The 13,164-nt window shown below is 37.7% G+C and overlaps 1 protein-coding gene across 45 annotated transcripts in view; it reads left to right on the top strand.

Moving 5' to 3' along the window:
- The window catches only part of RIMS2 (regulating synaptic membrane exocytosis 2), an 885,358-nt gene that overhangs the window by 622,278 nt on the left and 249,916 nt on the right, over positions 1-13,164 (top strand). For 28 of the 45 annotated variants that reach the window (XM_050940560.1, XM_050940517.1, XM_050940515.1 and 25 more), the window contains 2 exons: positions 5,448-5,513; positions 10,268-10,330. The exons of 15 other annotated variants lie outside the window; for them this stretch is intronic. In XM_050940560.1, coding sequence (XP_050796517.1) covers positions 5,448-5,513; positions 10,268-10,330 — 129 coding nt within the window. The remainder of the gene's footprint in view (positions 1-5,447; positions 5,514-10,267; positions 10,331-13,164) is intronic. 2 more of the 45 variants (XM_050940524.1, XM_050940541.1) reach the window with 1 other exon arrangement.

A 13,164-nucleotide genomic window follows, 5' to 3' on the forward strand; every position in this document is an offset into this window, starting at 1 on the left:
GTTTGAACTTTAGCGTCCAAAAGTGGGGACCTGCATGGACACTTTTAAGCTTAATTTCTAGCTTAGATCTGATAGCGCCACCACCAGCCAAAATATAGTGTTTGGCACACTTTCTATTCCCCGAAAACCTTCCCTGGGGAACCCAAAACCCAAACCTCTTGGGTCTTAAAACCAGGAGAACTAAACCATCCCCCCTCCTCTCCCCCTCCCAGACTTTCCCTTCCCTGGGCTACCCTGAGAGGCTCCACTGATCCAAACTCCTTGGATCTTAAAACAGAGAGGAATTAACCTTCCCTCCCACACCTTTTCCCCCACCAATCCCTGGTGAGTTCAGACCCAATCCCCTTGGGTCTTAAACAAGGGGAAGAAAATCAATCAGGTCCTTAAAAAAGAAAGCTTTTAATTAAAGAAAGAAAAAGTAAAAATTATCTCTGTAAAATTAGGATGGAAAATGTTTACAGGGTAGTCAGATTTATATAGCCTAGAGGGACTCCCTCCCCCCTAGCCTGATATTCCAAGTTACAGCAAACAGAGGTAAAACTCCTTCCAGCAAAATACACATCTGCAAGTTAAGAAAACAAACATAAGACTAATCCACCTTTTCCAGCTAGTACTTACTATTTTGAACATGAGAGACTGTTTCAGAAAGATTGGAGAAACCTGGGTTGCACATCTGGTCCCTCTTAGCCCCAAGAGCGAACAACGAACAAAACAAACAGCACAAACAAAGACTTCCGTCCACCAAGATTTGAAAGTATCTTGTCCCCCCATTGGTTCCTCTGGTCAGGTGTCAGCCAGGTTTACTGAGGTTCTTAACCCTTTACAGGTAAGAGAGACATTAACCCTTAACCATCTGTTTATGACAGTCTCCAAGCCAGACCAATTACTACACCAGGCATTCACAACTCCTCACGTAGGTGCAGGGTGGGGGAGGTAATCTGGTAAAGGAGTGTGTGCAGAAGCATGAAAGGGGGAAAGAGTGTAAGTTATGGTGTCTTGTCTGTGGTGTACAGTAGTTGTGATAATGATAAGACTTGCACTTGTAGGTGCAAGAGCAAAAGATATGTATTGTTAAGTTGCTTAAAATTTCACAGTTAAGTTTGTAGATTAGCTGTTATTGTTGGGTGTACAAGTTAAAGCAAGTAGAGCAGGTTGTTCTTTGCATAGAAATGTTCTTGGGGATCATTGTCCTGACAGAAAAAAGTCTTGTATTCTGTTTGTAGGTAGCATGACACTAATAAAGCAATTTCACTGTGCAACTAAATATCTGTTCTTGCTCAGGAACAAAACAGAATATGTATTCATATAAATGGCAATATGCCCTGTACATCTGAGATTAGAATCTGACTCCTTCACAAAAATTTTGAATGATCATGAATTTTTAATATAGCGACTTTATTTCCTTTATAATGTTTTCTTCCTTTAATAGTGTTTGTGTGTATAAAAATAGCTATTACTTGGCAAGCTTCTTACAGTTTATTTTGCCTAATATGCGGACTATGGTTCCTTTTTAAAAAAAGATTTTGGATTTATATGCAGATTTTTATCTGGGAATTTTGGTAAAGCTCCTAGAGAACATAAAGTGGGTTAATCAGAGTTTAGAGAGATTTATACAGCAGAGTATGTAAGCTGTTACAAGTAGAGTTGTTGTTTTTTTTAACCTCAGAGCACTGAGCAGTCCTTCTTGAAACCAAGTTAGCCACATTTTGTACTTTGGATTCTTCATAGGAATTGTGGGTTATTATGCCCTGTTGTATCTTGATGAAGTCTTTTAGTATTCTTCCCCACTGTTGCATTTTACATCCTCCCATTGCCATTTACTCACTAGATTTCTTAATTTCTCAAATCTGCTGTGCTGATTATCTAAGTAGGTGTTGTACTTCTGTAGCCTTTGAACCCGTTGATTATTATGGTGTATGCACGTAATTAACAGCCAGTGGTATTAAGCTTCCTCATTATTCCCACATTCTCTATTAGTTCCCCCCTAATCATAAACAGATGATCCAGATGCATTCTTCTCGGCTTCAATCTTCTATTTTACTTGTTAGCCTAAAGCAATCTTGTTCATTAAATCCTCCACAGCTATATTTTAAAGGGCTCCCTTACAGCCTTTCGGACTCAGGTGAAACTTTTGCATTGAAGTTATGTTGCTTTATAGGTATGATTCTGGCATTTAATATGAAGAAATAGTGCTTTTTGCTGTTTAGATCAACTTGTAAAGAAGTTAAGCAACAGACACTCTATTATCTCCAAATTACACAGAATATTCAAAAGGTACCTCAGTCACTGCTGTGTAACCAAAAAGAAAAAATAGCAATCAGATTACAACTTCCAAAGTACCTTCAATCTGAAGCCCTCAAGATTGCTTACAAATATAATTCAAGCCTCACAACATTTCTCTGTGTGTGATTATTCCCAGTTTACAAATGGGGAAACAAAGGCACAGAGAGAAAGAGAGTATGCAGCTTGCCAGAGATCACATAACAATTTCACAGCAGAGCAGGAAATATATTTCTGGGGCCAGATCCTCCACTGGTATAATTCTGCATAGCTCCATTAAAGTCACTGGAGCTACGCTGATGTATAACAGATGAGGATCTGGCTCCAGATCTGAATCACAGTCTTGTGATTCAAGAAGACAGAGACAATTCAACCAAATTGTTGCATATATAAAGCATTTCTTGAAAGCATGAAAATAAATTAAAATAGCTATCTTAATTCATTAGTTAATTTTTACATAATAAAAAAGCAGTTACCCTGGTTTGTCTGAGTCTGATTTCAAACTGTGGGCCAGATCTTCAGATGGTATAAATCAACATAACTGAAGAATGGAGCTATACCAATTTATACTAGCTCAGGATCTCACTCTGAGAGTTCTCATTTTAGCACCTGTACTAGTCACCTAAAAGAGAAAAATTTTGAACAGTAATGCTAGATAATGAAAGTATGTATAACTGAAAACCCATATGTGAATTGTGGGATAGTTTGAAACTTTGCTCAAAGCCCTGAGTAGTTGTAACAAACTTCAGCTGGAGTCAGAAAAGAAATCTAGTAAAGCAAAAATAGCCCTGTGCAGGCTAAATTCAACTATCAAAATGGCCTATTGAGGTTCAGAGTGCCTTCAGATTTAAGGAATGTTTTGATCTCTTCAATCCAAGTGGTATTATCTATCTATGTTGACATTCCAGTTATGAGAATCATCTCACCAAGTTTTAGTTAAATTTAAATTTAATAGTCTCCATCATTTGTCCTATTTGTTCTTGTTTTTCTTCCGTATTCTGACAGTTGTTCATAGACACTTGAGTGCTAATTAATGCACAGTACTTATCTTATTCTTCAGTATTTGTTAAAAAAATCAAAATAGTTTAAATCTTTCTTGTTTTGAGTTTGTGTTTTGGGAGTACATGAAAAAGTTAATCAGTTATGCAAAATCTTTCCCGCTCTTCTCATATTTAGTTTAACACCTGTCTAACAAGCACTACCATGTCTGAATCCAATTTACAGCCCACATGAAGACTGGCTAATTCATACAATTGCCTCTCCTCAAGAACTGTTCCTTAAATCCAAATACCACTTTTTTTATACTGTTAGTCTTACTATTAGTTTCATACCTCTTTCACTTAACGCTGAATGTCTGAGAAGACAAGCTACATCAATTCCAAATTCAGTTCCTGAAGTCATTCTTCATTATACTAAATATTTCCTCACAGGTGTCATTTATTCTCACATGGATTACAATCACTGGGAATTCTCCACAGTTCATAAGGATATCAAGCATTATTTTATACTATATTTTGTACTGACTTCCAGGAAAAGGCAGGCAGTCCTGGTTTTATCTGGCCCAAAGGTATCTTGTAGCATATTTTTCACTAGGAACTCATTAATCAGGATTACTAGCTGCTTCTGTCTATTTGATGGTTGCCGTGCAGTGCTTGGTGTTAATCATTCAGGGCCAGCTACTTACCTCCCGTGGGCTCTCCTCATTGGAATCTCCTTTCTTGTCAATTAGACTAGCTGTTGTTGATATCAGTTTGAGATGGCTGCCTGCGTGTTCCTCTTTTGCTCTTCCTTTAGCTTCTAGTTTTTCTAGATGTTGTATTCTTCAGCCATCCTTTATATTATGTCTCCATTCCATACAGGTTTGCAGCTTTTCATAACTCTCCTGATAATCATTTAATTTGCTCTCTAACCATTTCAGCTTTCTTTACGTCTTTCAGTGACTTAGCTGCCATTTGAGTCCACCTGTGTCTTCAGAGTAAAAATCTACTTTGACTTCATGTATAGCTCTCAGGATCTTTGTTCACAGACAAAAAGGGAACCTATGCCACATCAAACTGTCTTAGATCTTTCAATAGCCATTCTTTATGGCAGTTTGCTATTACTGCAGGTTGTCTTTTGCTTGGAACCCATTAATACCAGGATACTGTGTTAATTCATGAACTCCTGGTTTCTAACTTGTAGTTGACCTCTTTTAATGTAATAGCCCAGATGGTTGCACTAGTTGGTACCCCAGTTTACCACATAGCACCTAATTTCTACTCAGATCAAAGTCAGCTGGCCTTTTAGAGTTTTACCTGCCCTTTTATAAACACTTGGGAAATTGTTCAGCTGCTTTCCTCCTACATTGCTTTCCTTATTCACAAACTCAATACAGTGATTTTGGTTCAGATCACAGTTCACACTTCCACAGTCACTCCCTTTAAATAGACTCAGAAGAACTCAAAAGTATAGCATAATGGTCTCAACATTTTTATTACAAATTCATTTTAAAAGGAAAACATTTTGTGTATCTAGTCTAGCTATGCCAATATTCACTAGTCACACTCATATCAAACTTGAGTTTTGGGTGGACTCTTTTGAATGCTTCCCTTCTCATCTGGCATCTCAAAGCCCAGCTTCATCACTTAAGAAACCACATTGGATTTTATTCTTTTAATGCCTTCATGACCCTTTTATTTTCATCCTTTTTGTTTACATTGAAGGGATTGTGCTTGGAGAACAATGGAAGCTGATTTATGCGTGTAGGTACAAGAAATGTATTTCTCATCCATTCAGCTATTTTATTGCTCCACTTTCCCGTAAGGAAATGAACTTTTGATTTCTGTTAGCAATCATGGAATTTTACAGCACCCATCCATATCTTATTTTTGCTGAAATACTCACCTGCTTAAACACCATTACATGCTGATATGACTGAGCTGATAGGAAAAACCTTTGTATAGCTCACAAGGCCTGAATACATTAATAATCATGGCTGAATACTAATTGAATGTGAAAAAAATTAATTAATTTGGCTTTGAATATTTGTTTTTAGTAGCTATTGCTGTACAGGAAGTGGACTAGCATATTGTATGTACATCAGCTCTATGATACAACAAGGAAAAACACTCAGTTATAAGGCACTATTAAAATGTCTAAAATATCTGTGCTATTTATTTCATATTCAGGAGGACTAGGCAGGAGAGAAGAGTGCCTAATACATATTATGACGACACTACCCATACTCCTGAAAGGTATTTTCATTTATATAGTAGAAATAGATAAGTTTTAGTAATATAACATTTTGTGAGCAGTGTACTGTAGAATTATGAATTGGCCAAGAATCATGATACTGAGATTTGCAATGCATTTCATGGAGTAGTTGTTTACATTTGGAGCAATCAGGCTTCGTGGTTTGAAAAGTTAAATGTTATTTTAGCACTACATGAACTATTTTCTGTATTTTAAGTACAAATGTTACCTGGAAACATGTTTATTGGTATGGAGGAGTGGGGGAAAATACCAACAATATAGGTGAGTTAGGTGGTTTCCCCTTTAATTTCAATATGCTTCACATATCTAGGATTTTCAAGTAATTTTATTGTTAAAAGGGCAGTGTAATTTTCTCAGTTGTATTATTTTAAGGTTCTGATCCAGCAAAATGCTTAAGTATATGCTTAACTTTAAGCACAAGTAGTTGCATTGATTTCAGTGTGATTAAGCACATGCTTGAGTTCTTTGCTGAACTGAAGACTAAGTCACTGTTGTCCCTCCAAAATTTAGGAGGGACATCTGAAAATTTGCACAATTCTGAGACTACATCTAGTCAGCTCAAAAGTGTGAGAAAAGTTGAGAGAATTGGTAACTCATTAACAACAACAATTTAGTCTACATTCAAACATCATACACAAATTCAATCATATTTATATCTCTTTTGTAAAATTTAGATTTGTATTTATAGATTACAATTGTCTATAGTAAAAGACCTCTACAGTATTTTTAAATAGAGGTTTGATGTTTTATTTATATAGTTATTAAAATATAATTAATCCAAACAGTTAATTTTATAAAATCAAGATGGTCTTGATCATTTCATAAACAGCCACTATGGCAACTTTATAATTAATACAGCACTGATTCTATTTTAAATGCTGTTATTAATAAAAATAAAGACACAAAAAGGGTTGAATTTAACTCAGGTAGAAAAACTCTTCTTCTCTGGGTATCCAGGTGTTCCATCTCATTTTTTCCTTGCTGAGTGACATCCACTCCTTACTTTGTTTTTAAGATATGGTGTAGAACTTCAGCTAGATTTCCCTCAAGAAATGCCACTTCTCTTCCTAAAATTATTATATTATAAATAATTAAAAATAAATGTAAGCATAATCATCATCATAATGTAAATTACTTATTAGGCAAGGTCATTGAGTTACAATGGAATATTAGCCAGTCCAAGGCCATGGAGTCATCATGCAGACAACAGTAGTTGACTGTATTTTATGTATGTATTGCAATTTTTAACAAATGGTCTCATCCACTGCTGTGGATGCATCTACATCCAGTCCAAAACACCTGAGATAGAAAAACAAAACAAAAATAAAACCAACTCAGTTGGTTCTCAAATCCATGAGATCAAGCCACAATTAGAACATTATCACACCTTAACCCATCAGGCTGAGCTTCAGTTCATCTGCAAATTTGACACCATGAGCTCAGGATTGAACAAAGACTGTGAATGGCTTGCCAACTACAGAACCAGTTTCTCCTCTCTTGGTTTTCACACCTCAACTGCTAGAACAGGGCCTCATCCTCCCTGATTGAACTGACCTCGTTATCTCTAGCTTGCTTGCTAGCATATATATACCTGCCCCTGGAAATTTCCACTACATGCATCTGAGGAAGTGGGTATTCACCCACAAAAGCTCATGCTCCAAAACATCTGTTAGTCTATAAGGTGCCACAGGATTCTTTGCTGCTTTTACAGATCCAGACTAACATGGCTACCCCTCTGATACTTAACCCATCAGCTTACTCCTATCCCTAAGGAAAAGGCCGAGGGAACAAATGGACATTTCAGTATAACCTGAAAGTAAACGAATTCTCAGTTTAGCAAACTGATATGAGAATCTGATTTCACAGTTGAGGACCCCTAACTGAAAATGCACCTCTCCCACACCCCTAGCATTCTCCCAATTTAACTAAGATATTGAGTGCCTAAGATGATCTCAATTGTCATGTTAAAATAGGAAAAGAGATGGAAACTCAAAGGTAACCAAAGATCCAACCCAGTTAAGACTTTACAAATTAAAACCAGAAATGGATTGAAAAATCAGTGAAGATCAACAAGGATAACACACCTTCTCTAAGAAACACCCTTTAATGAATGGACCATCATGTTCTATGGTTTCAGAGCAGTCCTAAGAAGTAGCTCCTGTGGCATGCATTACAGTAATCCAAACCTGAGTTGACAAAATAGCAGATCACTGATATAAATTTTGAACCTGAAACACAAGTTTGCAACATGTTAGTCAAGCACACATGATCAGGAACACTTTTGCCTTCTGCTATTGCCTGATAATCCAAAACAGGGATCAGCAACCTTTGGCACGTCAGGGAAATCCAATGGCAGGCGAGGACAGTTTGTTTACCTGCAGCGTCCGCAGGTTCAGCCAATCGCAGCTCCCACTGGCCACAGTTCACCATTCCAGGCCAACGGGGACTGCGGGAAGCGGCAGCCAGTACACCGCTTGGCCCACAGCACTGCCCACAGCCCGATTGGCCTGGACTGGTGAACTGCCAGCGGATTTCCCTTATGGGCTGCATGCCAAAAGTTGCCAATCTGTGATCCAGAAGCTGGTGGGTCCTGTGTAAGTTGCCTCATCCAAGTCTTGGTCCTGGCCAGATACTACATAACACCATCAACTGCTCTAGCCAAGTTTGGAGATGAACTGCTGAGTGACATCCACATAGTAAAGATGCAAGTAAAGTCCATTCCACTTCATTGTCTTCTCTTAACTACCCAATATACACATTGATCAGGAAGGGAGACAGCAGAATTGTGTGATACCTCACATGAGATTGCTCCAATTCTACACCCTGAGACCTCAGAGGAAAGAACTATGTTACTCAAGAACTACTCCATCCATTCTTGCCATGTTTTGCAATAGTTTCAGCAAATACCTTGTGCTCAACAGTATCAAAATCACTAAGAAGTTCGGCATGGACACTTGGTCTGGGATTTTCAATGGAGCCCAGAGAAATTAGGCATCCAACTCCCTTTGGTTTTCAAGGATCCCATAGATTTCTTTGAAAATCCCGGTCCTAGTTCTTGTTCGCCATCTTCAGAAGATCACTGATCCATGAAACCACTGTAGTCTCAATGCTTCATACCCAGGCCACTTGCAGGAGATCTGAGCATTCCATGTAGTACCAAAGTTGTTTTGCATCACCAGCTCTCTAACCCAGAGTTATGTGAATTGCACGTTTCCAGAATTTTAGGGTAATGAATGGTAAGAAGATTATCATGCGTTTTTTGAAAGAAGGACAGGTATTTAACTTAGAGGCTGTGAGTCCATCTGCCCAGAGTCTCTTTTTCCAATTCTGCTTCCATTCAAACATAACAGTAGTGATGCACAACTCAGCCCTGTGGCACTTCCTGCTGATCCGGTATGGGAATTAGCTTTCCAGCCTTGGAGTGGCCTCTGCAGGCCAATGTGTCACTGACCCTGTGTCCCTCCCAGACCCTGGGTACCCCTCTCCCTTGGGTGCTGCTCCCTGGCAGTACCCCACTCTCTGGGCTCCCCTCCCAGGGGAATCCCCACCCTCTATCCCCACCTTGCCGCAGTGTTCACTGCCAGTCCTCATCTAGCCCCCGCACTCTGGAGCAGACTGCAGTCCATATCACTCGTCATTGGTGGGGGAGCAGGGGGGTTGAACCTGCTGCCTCCACCTACCCCCGGGCTGCACCACTGCAACCCCTGTACCTTTTCATGCCTTTGGCTAGGCCTGTAGCCTGGGGTTTTCCAGGCGGGAGCTCCTCAGCTTCCTTGCCCCATTCCCCAGAACTGCTCTACTCTGGTACCTTACTCAAGTCCCAGGCATCCAGGCCCTTCTCTCTCTGTGCCTAGAGAGAGACTGCCTGTGCTCCTGGCCCACAGCCTCTTTATAGGGCCAGCTGTGGCCTGATTGGTGTGTGGCCCAGCTGTGGCTACTTCCCCAATCAGCCCAGGTTTTCCCCTACCACAGCCCTGTCCCAGGGCTGTTTTAAGCCCTTCAGGGCAGGAGTGGGGATGGCCACCCCACTACAATAACCTTTATACAAACCGCTTGATGTTGTTTTTGACTGATGTTGCTGATGTCATGTTACAAGTGTTTAAATCTTTTAGCTCATCTAGAGCAGTGCAGAGTAATAATGATTGTCATTTCATTGATTTTTCATTGTGGGGGCTTAATGAAATGCAACACCCCCCTCCGCCTCCCTCCAAAACAAATTAAAAATCCCACTAAAAAAAAATTGTCAATAGATAACAGTAAACAGAATTTTAAAAAATGCTTTCCTTTTTAGAAGTGTTTTTAGGACATAGGTAAAGAAAATGGTTTGGCTTACAGCATATGGCTTTTAAGTTTGACACTATCCCTCTGTGGTCTAATCTTAAAAAGTATTCCACAAAGACTCAAAGGCAAAGGAAATATTGCATTCAAAAGCATTGAAGGATCAAACCTTAAAGAAAGAAGTTAATAGTTAGGCAAACTTGCTGAAAATGATAGAATTCACTTACTGAAATATGTTGGGAATTAGATCTGGAAAAAATATACATAACTGTTGCCAGAAAGCAGTTGTTTTTCCTGATACCTCTTAGCAAAGAAGAGGAAATGCAGAAAACATATTGGAAGCAATTGAAAAAAATCTCCAGATTAGTGAGAAGCAAATATGACACATGAATTATAGTGTTTTTAATATTACCTATATTTATTTATAACACCTCTTTATTTTAACTGCATTGTAAAGGTGGTACAATGGTGCAAGTTCATGGGCAGATCATGTAGTCAATGGTTCAGCTGAAAACTATGGGTAAGTAAAGAGTGTAGCGTTACCAAATATGTGTTCCTAATCTGCTTGTAGAGTTGACTAATTGTAGTAACAAATTTTATTTTTGACATCATGTAAATCATCCTCCATTTCTTTCTCCAGTGATCCCAGAAAAGGTATATTTGTTGGCTTGTCTCTTTACAAGGTTTCTATTATGAGGATAGAAAGAACAGTGATGATGCTTGAACTACTTTATGTGAATCTTTTCAATATGTCAGGTTGTTCTTGAGAAAAAGGATTATGGTGGACAAAGGACACATACAATTTGGAACAAGATAAATTTAAGTCCAGTATTGAATTTAGCTTAAAGAAATTGGACCTGATCCTACCAGCTCTTACTGCAGTGAGCATCCTCATTGGGGGCTTGTTGAGTGGGATCTTGGGGGATCAAGTGTGATGCGGTCAGTTCTGAAGTCCTTACTCCCATTGATTTACTGGGAATTTTTCTGTAGTGAGGGCTGGTTAAGGTCTTCATCAGTGGACCTGCAGTGTTCTTGTCTTTTCTTTTCTTTAACAATAATTTTATGTAAAAGTACCTTATATTTATTTTAGGATAAATATGAATTCATTATATAAAAATAATAACCACTTATCTGTCTCTGTCCTATAATATTTTAAATCTCAAAAATATGTTTTAAATTACACAAAATAAAGCCTGTAAATATAAATGGATATTTGAAATGCTACATGTATTGTGCCAATTTTTCAAATATAAAGTAGTATAGAAAAAATTCCATAAGCATTGAAAGAGTAAAAAGTTATATTTCATTTTGTTTCTTTAGTAACATTATTTGTGTCTCTAGTATGGAAATGGTGTATTTATTCATTTTTCTATAGCAGCACAAAGTAGACATTTAACTTTGCAAAAATATTTAATCAAATATATGTTTGCCTTTATAAAACAGATGAACAAGTCTCAAGCTAAGCTGATCTGATTATTATAGACTGTACAAGTGTGAACGATTGACCATGTATATTGAAAGAAATTGTAGATATGTGATCACTTATTTTAATATCTTTAGGACTAAAGATTTAACTAAAATAATAATTTGTATTTGCTGTGTATGTTTCAGTGTTAATGAGAATTTTTTGTTAGCCATCTAGTCTGGCATCCTTGTATATCACAGGCCACCAACACCACTCACCCAGAGAATTATGACAAAAGTTAAAAAAAAATTAATCAGTGTTCCTGCTCTGCAGCTATGTTTGTAACAGACTTTTGGCTGTGCCCCAGAGCAACATCATCCAACATCCTTTCCTGTCCCTTTTCTTTCTGTGCACTCACCTGCCTGCTGACTATTCAGTTTCAGTTTAACTGGTAATGGGAAACATCCTCTTGCAGAGCCTGGGGTAGAGCATGCATGTGAACTTCTCCTGAAACAGTGCATGAGCCATGCAAATGAAATTAAAAAATGAATGCTTTTCATTATCTTTTTCTGTTCTAGATATATAAGTTATTCCTTGTGATGGTATTAGGTACAAAATGTTCCACTGATTATTTGTTTTCCAATTTGACAGTTTCCCCTCAATACATCTGCAATTAAGTGATCTATCAGTAGTTGTAGTATAAAAATATATTTGTATTGAAAATTGACGTAGCAGGTCCTAGCTCCGTCTTGTTGTTTTTTTAAACTCCAAATTAGAAAAAATATTAATTTGGTCCATTAAACTAATGCTATGAAGTGCAAAAAAAAAAACAATAAAAGTTGAAGGTCTAAGCCATTTTGTTGCACTAGAAACTTAGAATACCTTTATTATTTGTCTGCTCTTTCATAGGCTCAGCTCATAATAGAGGTTAATATGATAAGGTATCAGAGAAAAAAATAACCAAAGTTTGTAATTCAAGAAACAGTTTATGTTGGTACCCTGTGTAGCAATTTTAATTAAGATCAGCACAGCTGTTACAAAAAAAGCAAAAGTTGGTTTGGGGAAGCTATGGTTCAATTTGACATTTAACCAGACCATTAAGAATATTTTGAATATTTTAAAAATCCTTAATTTATGCAAACTTTTCAAATAATGAAATTAATTACATTATTATGAGAGGAATTAAACAAGGGATTAATTCCATGGACTTTGGGCCAAATCCTGACTTTTTTAAGTCAATGGCAACACTTCCATTGATTTCAGTGGGGCCAGATTTACACCCTGCAAGTGGTCCCATTGACATATGGCACTACGGCTGGTGCATAAAGTTAAGCAGATACATAAATCTTTCCAGAATCAAAGCCTTTCTGTGGACTCTTAGAATTATAATTAAAGATATCCCAGGGTATCAGTCTTTTAAAGCAAATTACTAGTGAAAAATAAAGGAAAATTAAATCAGAAATTGTGTTATTAGTAGCATATAAGATTTGGAACAAAACCCCAGAAATTCAGAGCAGAGGCTGAACCTTTGTAACTAACTGTTGTAGGCTGAATTATATGTCATGTATTTCATCCAAATGTAGTGTTCAACCCTGAAAGGTTCTATGCACTCAAACGCAGTCCAGAAAAACACACACGTTTTAATTCTGAGTCTGAGAATGGTCCCATTGACATCAGTGGGAATACTCATGTAGTTAAGTGTTTTGCTGGGTTGGACTAGAGTGTTCAGCGCCTTTAAGGAATTGAGCCCTTATTGGGCATTGTTTCTGTTTGTATTGCCTGATATAGCCCTTGCTTCTCATTCATTAAATTACATGGTCAGTAGGGAATTTTGAAAATTGCTACCGTGCATATACATCTTTCCATTTTAAGGTGCCATTTTAATTAAATATTTCTGAGCTTTCCAGTGAGTGGAATTTATGTATACACTGAATTACCTAGGGGAAAAT

The sequence above is a fragment of the Gopherus flavomarginatus genome, chromosome 2, assembly GCF_025201925.1.
Source record: "Gopherus flavomarginatus isolate rGopFla2 chromosome 2, rGopFla2.mat.asm, whole genome shotgun sequence".
Taxonomy (NCBI): Eukaryota; Metazoa; Chordata; order Testudines; family Testudinidae; genus Gopherus; species Gopherus flavomarginatus.